The sequence below is a fragment of the Gracilinanus agilis genome, chromosome 1, assembly GCF_016433145.1.
Source record: "Gracilinanus agilis isolate LMUSP501 chromosome 1, AgileGrace, whole genome shotgun sequence".
NCBI lineage: Eukaryota > Metazoa > Chordata > Mammalia > Didelphimorphia > Didelphidae > Gracilinanus > Gracilinanus agilis.
In genome coordinates, this window is record NC_058130.1 from 363,472,802 (window position 1) to 363,495,689 (window position 22,888).

At 34.5% G+C, this 22,888-nt stretch overlaps 1 protein-coding gene across 5 annotated transcripts in view; it reads right to left on the bottom strand.

Moving 5' to 3' along the window:
* Nucleotides 1-8,142: 8,142 nt before the first annotated feature.
* The window catches only part of DDX4 (DEAD-box helicase 4), a 68,288-nt gene continuing 53,542 nt past the window's right edge, over nucleotides 8,143-22,888 (bottom strand). For all 5 annotated transcript variants that reach the window (XM_044657731.1, XM_044657734.1, XM_044657735.1 and 2 more), the window contains 5 exons: nucleotides 18,250-18,395; nucleotides 11,882-11,981; nucleotides 11,250-11,520; nucleotides 10,957-11,070; nucleotides 8,143-8,229 (listed from right to left, as the gene is read on the bottom strand). In XM_044657731.1, the coding sequence (XP_044513666.1) occupies nucleotides 8,143-8,229; nucleotides 10,957-11,070; nucleotides 11,250-11,520; nucleotides 11,882-11,981; nucleotides 18,250-18,395 (718 nt within the window). The remainder of the gene's footprint in view (nucleotides 8,230-10,956; nucleotides 11,071-11,249; nucleotides 11,521-11,881; nucleotides 11,982-18,249; nucleotides 18,396-22,888) is intronic.

The following is a 22,888-nucleotide window of genomic DNA, read 5'->3' on the forward strand; positions in this document are numbered from 1 at the left end:
TCCATTTTGCCTTCCTCCATCTTCCCTCAAAGCAAAAACTTAAGACTCTCTTGAAGAGGATGGACTATAACCAGATTTCACACTATTAAACCATAAAATGGTAATCATCAAAACAATCTAAGAAATAGAGCAGTGGATAAATGGAATAGATTAGGTGATCTACACACAGCAGTTAATGTCCATAGCAACTTAGTGTTTGATAAGATCCAAGCTGTTAGGGAAAGAACTCACTATTTGACAAAAACTGCTGGGAAAACTAAAAAACAGCATGGCAGAAATGAGGCATAGATCAACATCTTACACTATGTACCAGGATAAAGTTGAAATGAATAAAGGGTGACACCATAAACAAATTAGGGGAATGTAGAAAAGTTTATCTATCAGACTTATGGATAAGAGAATAATTTATGATTGGCCAAGGCATAAAGAACATTACAAAAATGTAATGGATAATTTTGTTTACATTACATTTAAAAGGTTTTGTACATGTAAAATAAATTCAACCAAGATTAGAAGGGAAATAAATTTGGAAAAAAAAATTTATAGCAAGTATCTCTGACAAAGGCCTCATTTCTCAAATATGTAGAGAACTGAGTTAAATTTACAAAAATCTAAAGCCATTCCCCAATTGGAAAATGGTCAAAGGCTATGAACAGGCAGGTCTCAGGAGAAGAAATTAAAACTATCCAGTCATTTAAAAAATGCTCCAAATTACTATTGATTAGAGAAATGCAAATTAAAGCAACTCTAAAATACCTCCTCACACCTATCAGATTGGCTAACATGACCAAAAAGGAAAATGATAAATGATGGAGATGTGGGCAAACTGGGAAACTAATACATTGTTGGTGGAACTGTGAACTGGTACAACTCTTCTGAAAAGCAATATTGGAACCAGGCTCAAAAGGCCATAAAACAATGCATGCCTATTGACCCAGAAATATCACTAGTGGCTCTGTAGTAAAAATGTAGAAAAGGACCTACCTATACCAAAATATTTTTAGGTTCTTTTTGTAATGGCAAAGAATTAGAAACTGAGGGGTTGTCCAACATTTGCAGAATGGATGTAGTATATGGTAGTAATGAAATACTATTGCACCACAAGAAATAATGAACAGAGTGAGTTCAGAAAAACCTAACTTTATATGAATTGATGCAAAGTGAGGTGAGCAGAACCAGGAGAACAATGCTTACGGTAACAGAAATATTAAATGATGATCGGTTGGGAAGGACTAAGCCATTATCAGCAAAGTCTCCAAGATAACCATAAGGGACTCATGATGAAAATGCTACCCACATCTAAAGAAGGAACTGTTAAGAGTCTGAGTGCAGATCATTTTCCACTTTATTTCCCTCTTGAGATTTCTATTGTATGTGAGATACATTTCTTCTATGATGACATTGCTATGTGGAAACCTGTGTTGCATGAAACAATCTATATCAGATTATTTACCACTTGGAGGAGGAGAAAATCTGCATCTTAAAGTGTCAGAAAATCAGAAAACAATTGTCATAAACTGCTTCTACATGTGAAGGAAAAATAATTTTTAAGAGGTATCTATCCATGACACCTCTCTGCTAAGTGTATTTCAAAAACTCATGTGAATATTAATCTTACTTGGGAATGTACATCTAACAATAAAAAGGTAAAAATTTTAAAAGAAAATGTGTTACTATAAGATTATTGCATTTCTCTCTTAACTACAGAAAACAGTATAGAAATTCAATGCTGACTGTATGGCATTATCTGTCTCTTAGTCTAGAAGTAGTCTCTCAAGGAATGAAAATGTTGGAGGGAATCTCTTGGAAAATGAGAAAACAACATGAGTTTTTAATACAAAACTAACAATGGGCATTAGAGCCATAAACACTTCTTCCAATAATATTTTCCTAAGGGAATTGAGTTAAAAAATAAACCATAAACTAATAACTTAGTAGAGAGCCAGGTTTGGATTATATAGTGATTGAAAAAGGTAAAGTAAAAAAGGTAAAGTGAAAAAGGAAAATATTACTTCTACCTATTTTCAAGCTATCTGAAGGAGGAAAAGATGCCAAAGGCAAAGGGGGGAGAGACATTCAAGAGAGCATTAAAAACTGCAACCCCATGTATCTGCTTCCTCATCAATATCAAATTATTAAAATAAGTTACATAAACCTTGAAGGCATCCTTGATGAGGTTTTTTTAAGGCATAGGCAGGCTTTTACAAATCATATTTACAGAGGTTTCATCAACACAATCACACAATTGACTGAAAGGTATAGAAAACACAAGATCCCATTATGTAGATTGTTCAATGACCCCCAAAAAATTTTTTTTCATTCAGTAAAGCAGACCATCGCCTTTAAAGATGTCTCTAAACAAGTCATTTGCTTGACATGCATATGTCAAAGTTTACAAGATTCTTTGAAGGTTGTATAAACAGAAATAATCTTGTTCTATACACTCCTATAGGTAGCTAGGTGGCACAGTAGATATAGTGCCAGGAGTCAGGAAGACTCCTCTTCCTAAATTCAAAACCTGACACTGTGTGACCCTGGGCAAGTCACTTAACTCTCTATGCCTTTGTTTCCTCATCTGTAAAATGGAGGAGAAAATGACAAACCACTATAATCTGTACATTATATAATGTTCAAACTAATTTTAGAATAAGTTTTAATTATGTACTTAACACTTTATATTTATAATAATATTCAATACTTTGATGGATCTCTCATCATCTCAGTGTGGTTAATTCCCTACAATAGTATAGACTAAAGCTCATTCATGTCTTCTCATCCCTGTTGATGCTTCAGTGTACCCTTTATTTCAATTCAGAGATTTACCATATGTAAAAGTCCTAAGGACCTGAGGGTGCAAAGAAAAACAACACTCTAAGGCAAGGACTTCACATTCTATCATGGTACCCATATACACATTTCGGGAAAGAAGAGTGCTAGGATAATCTGGGAAGGTTTTTACAAAAAGAGGTGGCACACAAAGTAAGCTAAGGTTTCTGAGAGTTGAGAAAGAAATGTACTTAAGGCACACAGATCGCCCAAGGTGACTAGAAGGAAGTAGGAGAGGGAATTCCTTGAACAATGCCTAGCGCTTTACTTTGGGGATAAACTGTGGGCATAAAATATGTGAAAGGTAATATGAAATATAATGGGAAGGCAGACTATTTTGGTAAGGTAGATATTTGGTATGGAAAGTTAGAGGTAAAAGGGGAGATAAAGGAAAGAAAATGGTGATGTTTAACAGAGCAAAAATACTGGGTGGGTAGGGATTATAGTTAGCTTCAAGTATTAGAAAGACTATCAAATAGATTAGATGTATTCTTGATCCCAATAGACAGAAAAAGAAGAGATGGAAGTTGTTGTTTCATTCCATTGTGTCTGACTCTTCAGGACCCCATGAATCATACCTGTCCATGGGGCTATCTTGGCAAAGATACTGGAGTGATTTCCCATTTCTTTCTCTGGCAGATTAAGGCAAAAAAAGGTTAAGTGACCTGCCCAGAGTCACAAAAGCTATCTGAGGCTAGATTTGAATTCAGGTCTGACACTTACATGCTTTCTAAAGTTATAGAAGAAAATGGAACAAGATTCATATAGGATAGAAAGGAATGGAGTAGTTATAATCTGTGTCATTTTAGAAACTATATTACGGGAAAAAAAACCATTAGAATATTTCAGTCTATGTATGTGCTAAAATATGCAAATATCCATTCATCATTTTCCACAATACATATTATAACCCATTTACTTGCCTACCTTATATCAATTTTGCCAGTCTTCCACAAATTCAAAACAGGGAGTCCACCCACATTGTTTGGGTCTTCCTTGATTTTCTTGACATCATGAAGAGACCAGTGAGGCATTTGACCTATCCAACCATTATCCTTCACTCTTACCACCTGCCTATCCTGTCTTTTGCTCAAGACATTTCTTTGATGATATCCTTTATACTGCCTCTCCATAATTCCTTATTTCTAATGTTTACTGTAAACTTCTCAAAACCACCGTGCTCTTCCCCACTGCCCTTTTAGAAAGTCGTAATATCAATTTTTTGAATATGTAATAATGTACCATGACTTTCATTCATACAATAACACCAGAATAATATTGGCTTCAATGAGCTGTGCAAATATATGCATTTGTTTATGTGTAGAATGAAGTCAGCAAAACCAAAACACTGTACAGCAACATTGTACGATGAGCAACTGTGAATGGCTTCGCTATTCTCAACAATACAATGATCCAAGACAATCCCAAAGGACACAATGACAGCAATATTATGACAATCAACTATGAGAGATAACATCAATATAACAATCAAAGACAATTCCAAAGGACCTATGATGAAAATTCCTATCTACTTCCAGAAACAGAACTGAAGAACTAAGAGCAGATTGACGCATAATCATTTTTCCTGCATGACTTCACATGAATAATTGATATCTTACTGCTCACCTACTCAATACATAGGAGCAGCTGAATTGACTTAGAACTCAAATTTTTTAAATTAATGTTTAAGATGTTTTATTGTTATGCAAAATACACTTCCATATTAGTCATTGTAAGAGCAACCAAAACTCCAAAATAAAACAAATACACTGATGTGAAAGACTACTTCAACAGTTTTCTCTGGAGGTGGATAGCATTTCCTGTCAAAAGTCTTCAGGATTGCCCCAGATCATTTCATTGCTGAGAGTAGCCTAGTTTTCATAGATAATCATTACACAATATTGCTGTTATTATATATGATGTTCTCTCAGTTCCCGCAGGCCTTTCCAATTTTTTCTGCAGTCATCTTGCTTATTTCTTATAGCACATGTGCCACAATTTGTTCAGCCATTCTCCAATTTATGAACGTTCCCATAATTTCTGATTCTTTGCCACTGTAAATATTTTTGTACAGGTAGGTCTTCCCCCTTTTTTATTATCTCTTTGGGATACATACAGACCCAGAAGTAATATTACTGGATCAAAGAATATGCATTCTTTTATAGCCCTTTGGGCAATAGCTCCAGAATGGTTGGATCTGTTCACAACTCCACCAACAATGCATTAGGTTCCTAATTTTGCCACAAATTTCTCCAGCATTTAGTACTTTCTTTTACTGCCATATTGGGTCAATCTGATACCTGTGAGGTGGTACCTCAGCATTGTTTTAATTTGCATTTCTCTAATCTAGACTGACTTAGAATATTTTTTCATATTATTATTGATGGCTTTGATTTTTTTATCTCAAGTTTTAATTCTAAAAATTTGATTGGAAAAGGAATAATAATAAATATAAATAAATGAATGAATGAATGAATGAATGAATTTTGGGTTGAAAACATCAACAGTTGCAGGAAAGGAAGAACAAGAAAGGGTTCTTGTAGAAGGTGATGCTTGGCCTGAAGCTATAGGGATTCTAGAAGATAGAGAGGAAGAGATAATAAATTTTAAGCAGAGATAGATAGAAGATGGAATTCCATGTGAAGAAATGTATCATAAAGGGGAAGGGAAAGGAATAAACATTTAGATAGTCCTACTACATGCACTACTATGCTAAGTGCTTTGCAAATATTCCCGTTTGATCCTCCCAACAAATACTCTTTGAGGTAGGTGCAAACTATTTAATAGTTGGAAATAGAAGCAAACAGTGGGATTTATGGGATGGCAGATTTTCATATTGTTCATAATATAATAGATTTGTTAACAATAACATCGATCCCTGAGCAAGAAATCAAAGGGAAGATTACAAGTCTCTTAAACTGCTTGATGATCAAGGCAGAGGTTGGAGGAAGATCTCTGACTGGTTACAAAGAGGAGAGTCATATTTGAATTACTCACTACTCCCCTAAACCTCAATCAGGTTAGCTTTGCCCTAGGATTCATTCCAAGTATAGTCTTGGTTCACTTACCAGAGTTGTTGAAAACTATTCTAGAAGTTAACTTTCAAAGGTCAAGAGAAGTAATTATTTCTCTCCTGTTCATTCCCCAGTATTTAGTAACAGTATTTATTTAGTATTTAGTAACAGATGCCCTCTAAATATTTAGTATTTAGTAACAGATGCCCTCTAAATAGTCACTATTATACAAGAAAAATGAGAAAACAATTCATGCATTAAATTATGTTTCCAATGGTTTTATTCAGATATAGACCCCATGTTGACTGAAGAAATTGTGCTCAAACAGGATATCCTTTAATAGTTCATCAAGGGCCTAAGAAAAATCTTCCTATCTCCAAACTGATGAGCTTTCATGCATGTAGCAGGCAGCACACATAATGGCTCAATTTCTGAGCTTTTCATACCTTAAGGAGACCCACCTTTTGGAGTTTGGAGTTCTCTGATTCTAATCTTCTCACATCACCAGAGTATTAAGATGATTGGCTAAAAGAGGAATATTCTCTATCCCACCCCTACACACAACCCCTATCCCTGATTTAGAGTAAGAATGTTTGTGTCTTACCACCTTGAGTTAAAGGCTACAAAATTTTTGTCTCTCTTCACCCAGATTAATAGGGATTCCATTATCTGATTAAGATTCATGTCATTTTTTTTGTTTTTGGCCTAAATAATTCATCGTGTATATTTCAAATTTTTGGTAATAACTTTCTGTCTGCTTAAGCTAGACTCATCCTCAGAGAGCAGACAGAACTATCATCTTGTTCATTTTTTAAAGGCTTTTCAACTTCATAGGAGCTGACAGCTTCTAACTCAGCTGATACAATCTTTTTGAACTCCATTCCACAAGGAAGCATCAGAGCATAACATTTGTGTTATGTTCTTTGAGATTTTAAAATAAAACCTATGTAACAGGAATTATGAAAATATCATAAAAGCCATATTTAGTACATCTTTTTTTAATCCTTACTTACCTTCCTCCATAGGAACAGTAAGGGCTAGGTGATGGGGATTAAGTGACTTGCTCAGGCTCACACAGCTAGGAAGTGTCTGAGGTCAAATTTGAACCCAGGACCTCTGGTCTCTAGGCCTGGCTCTCAACCCACTGAGCTACCAAGCTGCCCTCTGGTACTATCTTTTTGGAAAAAATTATAATCACATTCATTAGAGCACAGAGTATTTTTTTTATAACCCTTACTCCTTCTATTTTAAAATAAATACCATGTATTGGTTCCAAGGCAGAAGTGCAGGAAGGGTTACTTAATAGGGATTAAGTGACTTGTCCAGAGTCACACAGCCAGAAGTGTCTGAGGCCAGAGCACTGAGAATTTTCTAACATAACTGATACTATGAGATCTCTAACTGTTGTATGACCTCCATCAGACATCTCTACCTTTTGGTGGGCATATTGGTACTAACTGGGAAGCTTCATAGGCAAAAGTCAGATCAGAAAAATACAATTCCCAAATGGTCTTTAATAACCCCTTTTTCCTTATAATCACCTGCCTTAATCCCTCTTCTTCTAGAATCTAGCATAATGAAAATAGAGGTGGTAATCAAGGTCATTATGATCCAAGTTCCTTTCTCCTTAACTCCAACACTTTTTATAACATCTCAAATTCAATCAGTAAAACAGTGATCTAAGAATCTGTGTTTGGGCTTTTATTCAGTACGTTTACAAGGAAAGTTTAGAGACTACAAAAAGTAATAGCATTTGTCATGTCATTGGGTACAGAGATCACATTTCAAGTATTTAACAAACTTCACCATATATTTAATCATATAAATCAAAATCAATGAATCTTACACTATTTGCTTTATGTAAATTATTTTATAATCACATGGTGACACTATTGCTTTAAAGGTTTCTTTAAAGGAAAAATAAAAAGGACCCAATAATTTTTAAATCAAAGAAGTGTTTCACATCTTCTTGCTAATTTTATAGGCTCAAAAAGCACTATTAATATTCTTTAGACTTAATATAGATATGAAACATGTCAAATCCCTAAATAATAAAAGAGGTAAACATGACATTTAGAATGTTTAAATCTTTCCAGTAAACACCATTTGTATTAGTAACGGCAACACTTCAACATTTAGTATTTCACATAACTAGCCAGGAAATAATTTTTTTAAAGGGAGAGGGGGAAGATTACAGGATGGACAGGGAGTTACCAACAGAGTGTCATACTTCCTTTAAAACTCAAAACTCAAAACCATCTTCACAGCATCAAAACTATCTGGAACTTGAATAATTTTGGCTTTAATCCCATGACTCATCATCTACTGGATTTGGAGCTTGTGCAGAAGAAAACCCTACAATGTTCATGCTGCTCTTGCCTTGGTAACTCTACAAAAGAAATGGAAAAAGACAATTAAGAACTGTCAGATTAGTTCAACTTCACAAATTAGGTCCTTGATTCATGATGGGCAGCAATTTTTTCCTTCAATTTACAACAGAATTTAATTCTTACTAATTCTAACTGGATATAGGTTCAATTGAAATTAGAAGACAAAATAACAATTAAATAAAAGTTTTTTTTAATTCTAGCCATTTTGACCCTTTGTGTACCTTCTTAAGTGAAATGGTAACAATGCTATAGTTCGCATACCAATTGCTTCTAAAGTAAATATTCTAAACTTATCATCCAATAACAAATAGCCTTTTCTAGCACAAGATTTTAGCACTGAAACTGTTCTTAACATGGTCAATGTTAGTACATTACATATTCTTTTCCCTGCCAGAAAAATATCAAATTAGCATTACAAAACCAACAAACTCCTAAAATTTAAAATCCTTATCTTTCTAACGCTTTGTCCAAAGCATTGCAGCTAATAATTTCTTGACTTGCCTGAATGATAATTTCATCTTTCAAAAGAAAGAGGAACCAAAAAGGGAAAATTCAATTCTGTATCTAATTCTCAGTAATGAGAAGGAATTGGTTGCTTTGGTGGAAATGACAGTAATGTTGTGGAGAAAGTGTCAATATTCTAGGGTTTCAGATAGAGGAAAAGAATTATGAAGATCGTCTGGCATGCTTCTTAGACATTTGAGAAAAGCAGATTACAATGAGGTTGGAGGAAATATGGATAAGATCCCATTTGGTAATTTATAAATAAATACAGGGAAATAAGTGTAGTAAAAATGCTGCAAACATCCAGTATAGTAAAGTGCTTCTGGAGAAGTCTAACTGGAAATCAAAGCACTAAACTCTGCCCAAAATTCTCCTTTGCAAAGGGTAAGACCTGGCCTTTCCAGCTACCCTAATTTACACCTGCAGCTGTGCTTGATTTGAACTCCAAAGACCAAAATGCCCCCACAATGAGTACCCTTAAGGGCACCCCTCTTGCTTTCCAGCTTCCTTTGGTGTGCTGTCTTCCTCTTTGAGGGAAGGGACTATCCTTACTTTTCCTATTTATAATCCCAGTACTTAGCACTGTGCTTGGCACATAGTAGGCAATTAATAAAAGTTAATAGGAGCAGTCAGGAGGGAAAGGGTAGATAAAGGGAGATGTTCAGGAATAATTCTGAAGATATAAAGGTGAAAACTTCCAATAAGAATGCACAGGAGACTTACCAATCAATGTTATTAAATTTTTTTTTCAATTTCAATTTTTTAAAGAAATGTATACAAGATGGAAGTAGGAACAGTTAATAGAAGGTGAACTTGGGAGTGTTCACAGTCCTACAAAAATAGTTTAAGGATGCCAAAGCTCAGAATTAGTTGAGGTTCTCAAAGGAAGCTAAAGACAATAAAAAAGGTTTTTTAGTTATTTTGGGAGAAAAAGGAGGACCAAGAGGAAAGGATCTTTGCTTGAAATGAAGAGGATGAGGGTAAATGACAACATAAAAAAGGTATAGCTGCTAAAAAAAAAAAGACTGGATGATGTGTCCAGAAGAAGGTAATTAGAATGGTAGAGAGCCTTCAATTCATGACATACACAGCTGGGGCTTAAAGAAGGTTGAAGGTTGAAAAAAAAGATAAAGACTGAAGAAACTGGAGCAAATTAGCCTGTAGATCAGGAGATTCAAAGGGAACCTGATAACTATCTTGATAAAAGGGAACACGAAGAGCTGTCATGCAGAGGAAGGTTTAGATTTGTTTTGTATGGCCCAAAGGATAATGGGTAGAAATCACAGAGGCAAAATTAGAGGTCCTGAAAAAAGAGAATGACATGCTTCAAGAAGTGATAGGTTCCCCTTCATCAGAGATCTTCAAAAAGAAGTTGAAAGATCACTTGTTGGATATGTTTTAGAGGAGATTCTTTTATGTATGTTTTGGACTAGACAGCTGCTAAGGTCCCTAACAATTCAAAAATTTGGTGATTCTGTGACATGTTTGGAGAGCAATTTTACTGAAAAAGATATAGAAGTTTTAATAGACTGCAAACTCAACATCATAACAATAGTATTTTATTTAATGGCAGCCAAAAAACTAATAGGATTATGGGCTACATTAAAATAAGCATAGCTTTGAAGAATAAAGAGATAAGTGTCACACAACTGAAATTTTGTATTCTATTCTGGGTACCATAGTTTAAGGAGGACATTTTTAATTAAGATGGATATTGTCCAGAAAGGAAATCTCAGTGGCAAAATGCCTTGATTCCATAACAAACAAGGAAGGAAATGGAAATGTTCAATCTGGAGAAGAGAAGGTCGACATCTTTAAGAAACTGAAAAATTGTCACTTAAAAAAAAAAAAAGAGCTAAAATTTGTTCTTTTTTTCTGCCTTAAAGACAAAACCAAGAACAATGGTTAAAATTTACAGAAGCAAATTTTGGCTTGCCAGGAGAAACATTTCCTATTGATATGCCTATCCAAAGATGAATGGATTAACTTGGGAAATAGTGGATTATTCCTTAGTTAGGTCTTCAAGAAGAACAAAGGCAACAATTCTCCTATTTTGTAATGAGGATTCTTTTTTCCAAGATAGATCAGATGGACTCTTTCAACTTCTCAAATTCTGTGATTTTATAAATAGGAAGAAGCTAAGCAGACACACACATACACAGACTATAATTTTAACTCAATTAATGGGAAAAAATTCTGAAATAGTTTTTTCTCCAACTGACCTTTCGAGTATCAACTGAGGCAAACACATTTCCCCTTGAAGTACCACCACTGAAGCCAGGGACATATGTACTGAAAGCAATTTCTTCTAACCATGCTGGGACATCCTGTTGAGCCTAAATAAAAACACATAACACATTAAAGCCAGCAATTATTATCTTTATGTTCAAGCCGTATAATTGAGATAATCTAAATAGATTACATCTCCTGAGTTTTGCTTCATATGTACTCAAAACTTTTAAATGTTACATTATAAGTAGTAAAAACTTCCTTAAGTGTATAGAACAAAACTTACATCTGACAGTACTTTTACTAACGGTTGAGCTAAATGACTATCTGGTTCTGGATCGAAGAAAGAAATTGCTTTGCCAATGTTCCCACAGCGACCAGTACGTCCAATCCGGTGAACATATTCATCGATGGTAGAAGGAAGGTCAAAATTAATAACATGTTGAACATTTTCAATATCTAGGCCTCTGGCAGCTACTGAAGTAGCAACAAGGACTGGGCACTTTCCACATCGAAAATCCCCAAGAGCTTGCTCTCTCTCCCTCTGTTCCCGATCACTTAATAATTTAAAAAAAAAAAAAAAAAAAGATAAAGCATATGTTAGGACAGTTTATTCAAATAAGTCCCAAAGGAATAAAAGCTCTTGTACCTAAGTAATATGACACCTAAATTCAGATCACAACAAATGAGGTGGCTAATAACATTCCTATAATATAAAATAAATCTAGCGACATAAGCTTTACTTTATTGGGTAAGTCTGTTTCTTAGAGAACATTTTAAAATTTCAGATAACATGTATAAGGCTAAAAAGAACATTTTTAGGTATAATAAACAATGGCACATTTCTTAATAAAGTAAGGCCACCATGCTACTCAAACACAATAAATTATCATTAGAAGTATAAAAGTCTTCACTCACCCATGAATACTTGTTGTTGATATTTTTTCTTGACAAAGAAAGGTTGCAATAAAATCTGCTTTTTTCTTAGTTTCAACAAACACCATTGTTCTTTCCTCACCTACAAAATAACATAATATAGCAACAGTCATATTTTAACAAAGGGCACAACAGATATAATATGTAGACCTTAAAGCAGAGGTTCTTCATCTTCTTTCGTGTCAGAGATTCCTTTGGTGAAACTTCTGGATCCTTTCTCTCAGATCAACAAGCATTTTTTTAAAAAGCACCTACCATGTTACAGTCAACGTGACAAGTGCTCAGAATATTCTTAAATTGATAAAATAAATAAGATTAAATCTGAAAGCAATTACATTAAAATGTAGTTAATAAAATTTTTTTAAAAACAAGTTCACAGACACTATATTAAGAACACTTGCCTTAAGAATCATTCTTTTGTTTTTTTCTTGTACTGTAATTCATATGATCCCTAAAATGTTTCAAGGAGTTTTTTTAAACTATAAAAATCCAAAGAGTATGATATTTAAATTGTGCTTTCTGTTTAAATGCCTTTTATATGAACATCCTAAAAAAATGTTATGTAAAATATGTTATTGTAAGCTACACAAAATATCAAATATTGGAAGGTGTTGTTTTGGGAGTTAGATCAGTTATAGATTGTAGATATAACAGCCTATTTATAGACTATAAACAGATTTAGTTGTTGGGGTTTGGTGGCTGGCAGTTATATGGACCAGTAGTTAAAAGAGACTTGACTGGAGATAAATCTTCTATAAAAAAATATTTATTTATATTGACTTCTATAGGAACAGTGATAGGAAAAAGAAATTGGAGATATTGAAACTGGAAAGGCTTAATGTAATTCCCTAATTCTAAATTTATCTTAACTAAACCCCAAATCCAATTCTGTCCCAAAAGTCAAGGCTGACCTAGCTACTCTAACTAATCTAATTCCCCAAATTAACTAACTTTCTATCCTAAACTAAAATTATAAACCTAACGAACAGAGAGGAATGAGTCTGATTTCTTTCCTGCTACTCAGATGAAATTTCAGCTTGTTAGTTAGAACTTCACTGACTTCTCCACTCAGCCTTTGCTCTCTCTCGCCACCTCTGATGAAAAGGAGGTACTGCAACCACCCTTCTCTTGTCTGCCAAGATGTTTTTCAAGAGATAAATTCACCAGATCTTCTCCAACTCTCAGAGCAAGCTTTTTGGACCACCATTCTTGACCAGACAGACCAAAGAGTGATCATTGGCTCAACTGATTTTTCCGAAGCTCCTTGGGAAAGTTCTCTTCCCATCATTCCTCTTTGAAATTTTACTCTCTTTTAAAGAAATTCAACTCACTCAATGCCTCTCTCTCTTATTCACTTATTTCCAATCTAACTAGAAAGGACAATCTAACAGCGCATGTTATTTAAAACTATATTTATGTAACATTTTTTAAAGGGAGAAGACTATGCTCATTTGCTTGTTAATATTCAGTAACATCTTCAACTGTTAACAGCTAAAAGATAATTTTATAAAGATGAATTTTCTTTTTTTCTTAAACCTTTACCTTCTGTCTTAGAATCAATACTGTGCATTGGTTCTCAGGCAGAAAAGGGATAAGGGCTATGCAATGGGGGTCAAGTGATTTGCCCAGGGTCACACAGGAAATGTCTGCGGCCACATTTGAACCCAGGACCTCCTGTCTCTGGGGCTTGGCTCTCAATCCACTGAGCCACCCAGCTGCCCCCAAAGATGAATTTTCAAGAAAGGTTTACTGATAAAGATTTTGAAGGTTAGCACCAGTGAACTAGTCAAACATGTTTAAACCATTTTATTTCAAGTATTAGCCTGTTTAGTTTAGTTGTTTTTCAGACATATCTGACCGTATTTGGGGTTTTCTTGGCAAAGATACAAGAGTAGTCTGCCCTCTTCCTTCTCCAGATCACTTTACAGATAAAGAACTAAAGCAAATAGGGTTAAGTGACTTGCCTAGGGGATCACACAAGTGGGTATTCTAAGGCAAAATTTGAACTCAGGAAGATGACTTTTCATCCCTTAATCCTGAATATATTTTTCAGTTTTCTCCTTTATCAACCTATACTAGAGTCACTGAATATCAAAATATACTGAAAGATTATTTCAAATTATTCATAGAATTTTTCTACCTCTTCATCTTCTCCAAAAGATTTTTTGGCACATAAGCTTAAATAAGACTCAAGAGGCCATCTAAGATGAAATCTATTAGTTGTAAAGAATATGGTAAAAAAATTTTAATCAATTCCTGATGGAGTTAAATAAAAATCTACATTAATTCAAATATCCTAAGGCTTTAATTATATCTCTGACTTCCTATAAGTACTTAGTATTTTTTACCATTAATTATAATACTTAAAATAATAGCAGGGGGGGAGCAGCTGGGTAGCTCAGTGGATTGAGAGCCAAGCCTAGAGACGGGAGGGCCTAGGTTCAAATCCAGCCTCAGACACTTCCCAGCTGTGTGACCCTGGGCAAGTCACTTGACCCCCATTGCCCACCCTTACCACTCTTCCACCAAGGAACCAATACACAGAAGTTAAGGGTTAAAAAAAATAATAATAGCAGGCAATGCATAATTAACTATGCTTTATGTCTTTTCTCTCCTCCAGGACAAAGAAAGCATGCTGCTCCTCTTCAATATCCCCCTAACACATACCTTAACTCTGTAGCCAACTAGGTCAAAAAAAATATATATATGCTGAGTAAATGTCCCCCTACAGCACATATTCTTGCACATGATTTCTGTATGACAAGCAGAAACTAGACCCTTGAGCCAAATGAAGAGACTAAGAATTTGTCAAGTGGCAATAGATCTGGATAAAGTGAGAAAAAATGCTTCCATTCATAAATAAGGAGAAATATCTTATTCCCAGGAGAACTGGGGTGAGGGACCTGATAGGTCAAGTAACAGTTACACTTGGTCCACAGGCAAAATTTAAACTTTTTTTTTTTTCTGTCCTCTCTACTTTCAAATTCCTTTCTAACTTCCATGCCTTCATGCTGTTCTCCAATTGCCCAAAGTCCCACAAAATTGCCCTTTTTCTATTGTTCCATAATTACCTTGCAACTCACCTTTTCCCATGAAAACTTATCCCAACTAGATGAGGAAAGCAAACTAGTTGGTCTATTTCACAATAAATTGTGAAAGGTAAATAGTTTCCTCCTTCACCCTCTTAAGGATAAGTACTTCTTTCTTGACCCAAATGAATCTCTAAATGTTCTAATTTCAGTCATTGTGGGAGAAATCTTATGGAGCAAGGAACCTTCCTTAAGTCATAGATCTCAACTTACTCCTTTTACATAAAAACCATATTTCAGAAAGAAGATTGGAAATCAAAATTTTCCTCCTTCACAATCCCAAGGTTTCTTTCCTCATTCTTTATTTTTTATCTAATTTTCCCTTAATGGAAAGCCAAGACTACCATCCTATACAAATTTCTTTCCTGTTATGATTCAAAGCACATAAGATTCGATATACCTGCCAATGAGGGTAAAGCTTTTTCAGCAACTATTCTACACGACACCAGCTGGAGAAGCCTTCGAGGCATGGGAACTCATGGATTATAGATTACAGGATCTTCAGAGAGAGGTCAGAACTTTTTCCCATTCTATTAAAATCCTCTCTCTCTCCTGACCCTAGTTTTAACTTTGTAAAGATAAAACTGGTCATTTTGCTTAATATTCATGCCAAACCATTTAACATTTAAGCCAGTTACAACATGATAACTACCACTGATATTCATTATATCAGATTAAAACCCCTCCCATGTGCATGCCTAGTTCTCTAGCCACTGAGTCACTTAGCTGCCCCTCATATTACATTTTAATGATAATTGAAACACTAAATTCTATTCATGCTATTTTTGTAATTTGTTGCAGAAGACTCTAACTATCACTTTTAAAAGTTAATAGTACGTACTATTTTGAATTAATGAAATGGTGACCATTATAAGAACCATAAAATTGCTATTTCTATGAAATTTTGGTATTAAGGTACCAGAAGTTAGTGTTTTATACTAACTTGTAGAGTCACCAAATAAATATGAAAATAGATTTGTTTCCTTAATATTTCTTTCCCCTAAGTTCATATATTTATCTCATTTCTTACTCATTTAATTAGATATTCTGCAATGAAATCTGGACAAAAACTTATTACCCAATCTTTGGTTAATTAATCCACAAATTTAGCTATATTTCTGAACTACTACTTAATACCACTTATCTAAAGAATTTTGTAGCTCTCTCCTACATTCTTTTCCAAATTATTTACATATTTTTGAAGTAATGTATTTGCCAATTACTTTGTCTGACTTTGGTCAAACAATGAATTTATTAGAATCGTTTATTAAAACTTTATCACGTACCAAGAACTATCTTACAAACTTAGAAGACACACAGGTAAAAAGCAAAATAGGAACAACCTCCAAGGAACTTGCATTCTAATAAGAAAAATAACTCTTCTCTCCAAAGTTACCAATGGTGCCTTAAATGATTAGATTTTAATAGCCTTTTTTCAATCCTTATCCTTCCTGACCTTTCTGTAGCATTTTACATTGTTGACCACCCTCTCCTCCTAGATGACTTCTTTGGATCTTCTCCATAGCACTCTCTCTTGCTACTGCTAGATATTTAATCATGCCTTCTCATTCTCCTTTGCTGGAACGTCGTCTTACCAGCACTTATCTACTCTGCTATTATTCGGTCGTTTTTCAGTCAAGTCCAACTCTGTGACTCTACTTGGGGTTTTCTGGGCAAAGGTCCCATAGTGATTTGCCATTTCCCTCTCCATATCATTTTACAAATGAGGAAACTAAGAAAACAGGGTTAAGTGACTTGGCCAGGGTCACACAATTAGGAAGTTTATGAAGCTAGACTTGAGGTCAAGAAGAGTAGTATTCCTGATTCCAGGTCTGGTACTCTATACACTGTGCCATCTAGCTGCCCCACTACTTAACTGTAGGCATATTCTAAAGTTATGTCCTAGGTCCTCTTTGCTTTTCTCCACATTACTATACCATTAATTCAATTATCTCTATGTCTAGTTCTGCACAGCCATACACTATTATTTAGTCATATCATTTATTTTTCTTATTATTCTACTACTACATGTCTCAACTCTTTGCACTTATACTGGCTATTCCCTACCTTGTAATTCTTATGTTTCATAAATATCTATATATGTACATATTATCTTCCTCACAAAAGTATGTAGGCTATTTGAGAACAGGGATGGTTTGGTTTTGTATCTTTAACCAAGCACCTAGTACAGTGTCTGGAACACAGCAGGCACATAATAAAAGTATGCATGTATGTATAAGTGTACATATAAAATAAATTCAAAATAAATACAATGTAATAGGGCAGTAGCAAACTGTGGGTATGAAGAGAGCTTTGAAGGAAATGGGAGATTTTAAGAAGTAAAAATAAAAAAGGCATATATCTTGGGTTTAAGAGGCAGCCAGAGTAAGTCACTTGAATTCCCTGGACCCTGGTTTCCACACCAATGCCTGACAAACTGTGAATGCTTAATAAATGCTTATTGAAGGATTTTTGAAATTAGGGTGTTGATTAGATGACCCCTAAGGTCCCTTTCCAATTCAAGATCTGCAACATACATAAATGGGGGTAGGGGGTGGCAAGTGCCAAGCAAAAAAGTTGCTACAGAGGCCCACTAGTGAGTTGAAAAGGAGTTGAATGAATGGTGAGAAATGATACAAATGGTACTAAGTGAAAGAAGGATGAACTCCAAGTATGAAGTCAAATAGCTGATAAAATAACCCGAGTGGTAGAAATGAATTACTCTATGCCCAGGCAGAGAAAATCTACACATATTTTAAAGGGAAAAGGATAGAAGATAGAGAACATAAAAAGATCAGAAAGATGAATAAAGAAGCAAGTACCTTCATCCAGCAAAAAAGGTACTGGACCCAAAAGCATAATCAAAGTAGTAGCTTTTTTCAATATCAAGACATAGTTTAGAATTTCTATTCTCAGGAATAATTATTTCTCAGGAGAGAATGATTCACAGATCAAAAGTCAAGCTGGAAGAAATGGTATTAAAGGAATATGCTATTGGTCATAATTGCAGAAAGAAGTTCTGTAACAAAAGTCTGAATTTCCACACTTATTATTCAAAGATTTCACAGCAATCTGAAAAATGAAAGCAGAAATTATCTGCATTTATCTTTAAACTATCTGTAAAAAAATTAGGATTATGTGGGAATCAAAATCCAAATATATTATTCTTAAAATTATATAACACATTAAGCAGTTCTTCTTAAAGTCAGTAAAAATTTTAAAAACTCAATTCATTATAAAGAATAAGTATATGAGAGTTACCTATATTTCGTAGAATTTCAACAAGTTTTTCTCGTTTTGAGTATTGGCCAACTTGCAGAACAGTCTGTTGAACATCACTACATGCTCCACCCACTTGTCCAACAGCAACAAACAAGTAGTCAGTTTTTAAAAATTCTCCAGCCAACCTAGAAAGGAAAATAATAATAATAATTTAACCTCTAAAGCTTCCTTTATTTCTCATCTTATTATAATTTTTATTCTGGCATTCTTTTAGGATTACTTTAAATTGAACTAGATAGCTGCTTCTAATTATTTCAATCACACATTAACAATATGTTATATATTATCAAATAGTATTTGAAAAGCTAATTATTAAATGAAATTATTAAATGGCAATGCAAAAATGTGTTAAATTTTGGTAATAATAATGCCAAATAAATTAATTAGAATACCAAGGTATTTTGTCACTTTTAGTCACATAAAATTTGCTTATATTCATAGTAAAAGTTAAAGTGAACCTAAATCAAGTTACAAAAAAACTATTAAAATTAAGCCTATAACTTATGAGGCTATATCTTATTCTGTAAGTTACTCAGTGACAGACTTATTGCAGAAAGATTCAACAAAAAATCTGCATAGATGAATATGGTTTTCTCCCATCTAGTATCTAACAGACAAAAATCTAGTCTTACTATAGGCACAATGATAAATCATGTTTTGTTAAAAACAACAAACAAACTCAAAACAATAACAAATTATCACAAAATGGGTTTTCCAACATTCCCAGGACACCCATAATACAATAAAAGAGGATATTAAATAGGAACTATGAAGAAGGCAGAAACAAAACTGCATATTGAATAGTTGGGATAAGAATGAGTATTGAGGGTGTGGGCATGTCATAGCAAAGTTAAAAGATAAGAGAAGGATAAGAGGAAAAGAGAATGAGCTCTGTTAGGCTACTATGGCTAAACTGCCTAGTAAACAGAAAGGAATAATGTGTAATAAGGTGGAAATGTAGAATGGAGACAAATTTTGAAGAGCGTTAAATGTTAAACTAATAAAGGGATTTTTTTTCAACCTTGCAGAAAATAGATTATCTTGAATTCAGAAGTCAGACCTTCATGTTAAGAAAATCACTATATGGAATCTGAATGCAGAATGAAGCATACTACTTTTCACTTTAGTTTATTTGTGTATTTTACTTATTTTACTTGTGTATTATTATTACAGTTTTGGTTTTATATGAGTATTTTCTCATGACATGGCCAATATGGAAATGTTTCTGCATGATGGTTGGACATGTATAATCCAAATGTATGTTAAAAATTATTGTTACATGTAATTGGGAAAATTAAATATTTTTTTAAAAAGGAAGAAAATCATAATGAAAACTGTAAAGCATATATGGAGAAACCAAGACAGCCAAGTTAGGAGCAACTCCTCCAGGAAAGAGGCAATAGAGGCTCAAACTAGACAAAGTATGAATGGAGAGAGGAACAAGATGTGAAAGCTGGTAAGATAGCAGAAACAAGAACTGGCCACTGATTGAGTATATGACATGAAAGTATGGAATTGAGGATGATGACAACAAGTTGTTAAGCTAGGTAAACTGGAAAAACAGTAGTATCTTTGAAAGAAAATGGGAAGTTCAAAAGACAACTGGGGTTTGTAAAGAAGGATAATCAGTTCTATTTTGGATATGGTGATTGTAAGATATATCTGGGACACCCAATAAGCAGTCAGTGATACAGGACTAGAAGCTCAGGAAAAATACTACAGGTAGATGTACAGATCTGGAAGTCACCTGCAAAGGGATGATAATTAAATACAAAGGAGATGATGAAGTCACCAAATAAGGGAGAAGTCACCAAATAAGAAAGAAAAAAAGGCCCAGGACAGAGCTTTAGGATACATTTACACTTAAGGGATGTGAAATACCAGCAAATAAAACCAAGAAAGGATCAAACAGAAGGACAATAAAGAAAAACAACATTATAAAAACTCAGAAAGGAAAAACTATCCAAGTGATAAGAATGATCAATAGTGTCAAATGCTACAAAGAAAAGAAGGCTGAAGACTGAGAAAAAGGGTCCTTAGATTTGGCAATTTAAAAACCCTTGGTAATTATAAAGAAAGTAGTTTCAGCTAAGTGATGAGAGCAGAAGCCAGACTACAAAGTTAAAAAGAGTAGAGGAAGTGAAGGTGAGTGTGGGCAACTCTGTGTAAAAAGATTGGCTAATGACTGATAAAGAGAGTTGAGAGATAGAACAGCCAGGAAGCTTTTTTCTTGTGAGGGGTATTGAAGATTGGAGGAGCTCTCAGCCTGTTTGAAGACAGCAGGAAAGGAACTGATTGGGACAGACTAAAAATGAGAGGAGATGGTATAGAGCCGATAGCAAGGACAATTTAATGAATATGATGAGATAGAACAATGGCACATGAACTAGGGCTGGTCTTATCAAAGAAAAGGGTAACCTACCTCCTCAAAGACTAGTGAGAGATGATGTCCAGGTTTATGAAATGAGACGGGATTAAAGAAACATTACAGCAAGGGGGCAGCTAAATGACTCAGTGGACTGAGAGCCACACCTAGAGATAGGAGGTCCTGGGTTCAAGTCTGAACTCAGACACTTCCTAGCTGTGTGACCCTGGGCAAGTCACTTGTCCCCCATTGCCTAGCCCTTACAACACTTCTGCCTTGGAACCAATACACAGTATTGATTCTAAGATGGAAGATAAGGGAGAAAGAAAGGGAGAAAAAGAGAGCAAGAAAGCAAGCTTACAGAAAATGGCCCCAGTTTTCTCAGTTAAGTATGTGGTAAGGTCTTCAGCTAAAAATATAAAGGAAGGTAATAAAAGCTTTGTGTAGTGTGGAATAGCACTGAGGTGAATAGGATAAAGAATCTATTAGGAGTAAAAGGAATATTGTGCTGCACTGAAAACCCAGTTCAAATTAAATAATCAGTCAGCATGATGCTGTAATTTCTTCTATCTCCTTCAACGAGTAAGATGAGAGATAGTGGTTAGTGAGAATAATTCAGGACTGGATTTGGCAAGGAGTAAATAACAAAAGGCAAGAACAAGGGATTCAAGGGTTGAGAATGTGAATTTGTTAACTAAAGGGTTGAAATTGGGAATAGAACAAAGTGAAATGAGAACAAAGTTCTGAGGAGTAGCAGGATCAGAGGTCAAGGTAAGGATAAATACATTTAGGAAGAATAATGCAGAGATGATAGTAGATTTTTAAGTAAATAGAGGAATTTCAGAATTTTTGATCATGGAAGTAAATTTCTTAGGAGTTATAGCAACAACAATATCATAACTATTCTACATGTGAATGGGCCGAGAGAGAGAGAGAAAGAGAGAGAGAGAGAGAGAGAGAGAGAGAGAGAGAGAGAGAGAGAGAGAAGTAGGTTATAAGCACTGAGCAAACTGATGAATTGGTGATATGTGTTAAGTGCCATAGTATAAAGGGCAGAAGTTCTGATATCTGGGATGATGATGAGTACTGAATTCAATGAAAAAGAAGGCAGGAATCCTAGGGACTAGTAGATTAACAGTTATTCCCATCTGAAATATGTGATAATTTTTCCTCTTTTTGTAAAAATTTATCTTTTTTTCCCAAATACACATAGAAACAATTTTTGACAATTGTTATCTGACATTCTGCAATTCGGATTTTCTCTCTCTCTCCCTTCCTCTCCTCCCTGATATAGGTTATGCCAATGCTTTCAGGCAATACATGTTTCCATACTTCTCATGTTGTGACCAAAGACACCTATCAGTGTGTGATAAAATTGAATAAAATTTATTTCAAAGGCAAAAAGAAATTACTGAGTGAAGGCAGAAGAGATACAATCTCTAAGTAGTATATGGATATCGTAGTATATGAGGCAGGAGTGTTCTAGTACTCTATGGGGCTAGTGTGTTTGGAAGAAGGTAAGGCAGAAGGTACAAATGACAGTAATGGAAAAGGATAAATGTCATCAGGGGAGAGAGGTCTGTGTCAGAAGATGGAAAGAACCATGTAAAGAAGAGGACCAAAATGAAAAAAAGTATATTAATTACAGAATGGGAATTCCAAAGGGCAAGAGTGGAAGTGAGCAAGGTTGAGATAGAATAGGGAATGGTAGACTGAGATGTATGGGAATAAAGGACAGGTAATGGGGACCTCAAATCAAGGATAAGGCATCTTTATTATAGAACAATACTATCATCCTGGGTTCTGAGAGATTGATTTCTCCAGGATCTCACACATACACACACATGTCAAAGATAACATTCAAACTCTAATCTTCCTTATTCCTAGGAAAGCTCTCTTATACCCACCACCACTACACCACAGCACACGGAAGTAAAAGTTATCATACTATCAAAACATTTGTTAATTAACTTTAATAATTTAAATCATTAATGATTTAAAAAACAATCATTCCCTACCTCCATCCTGCCCCCCACTTAACTCGTATCTATTCTGACTCATCCAGGCAACTGGTTCTTCTAACTCATCCTTTCAAAGGAGAATGGTTTAATTACCAAAGGATTAGAGGTCTTTTGGAATAATAAGGAATCTCTTTTTAATAAGATCCTTCTAAGAAAAATCAAAGAAAAAATAAACCTCATCTTTTTTTCATTTCTGAAGATAAAGTCCAAACTTTTTATTACTTACTAGAAA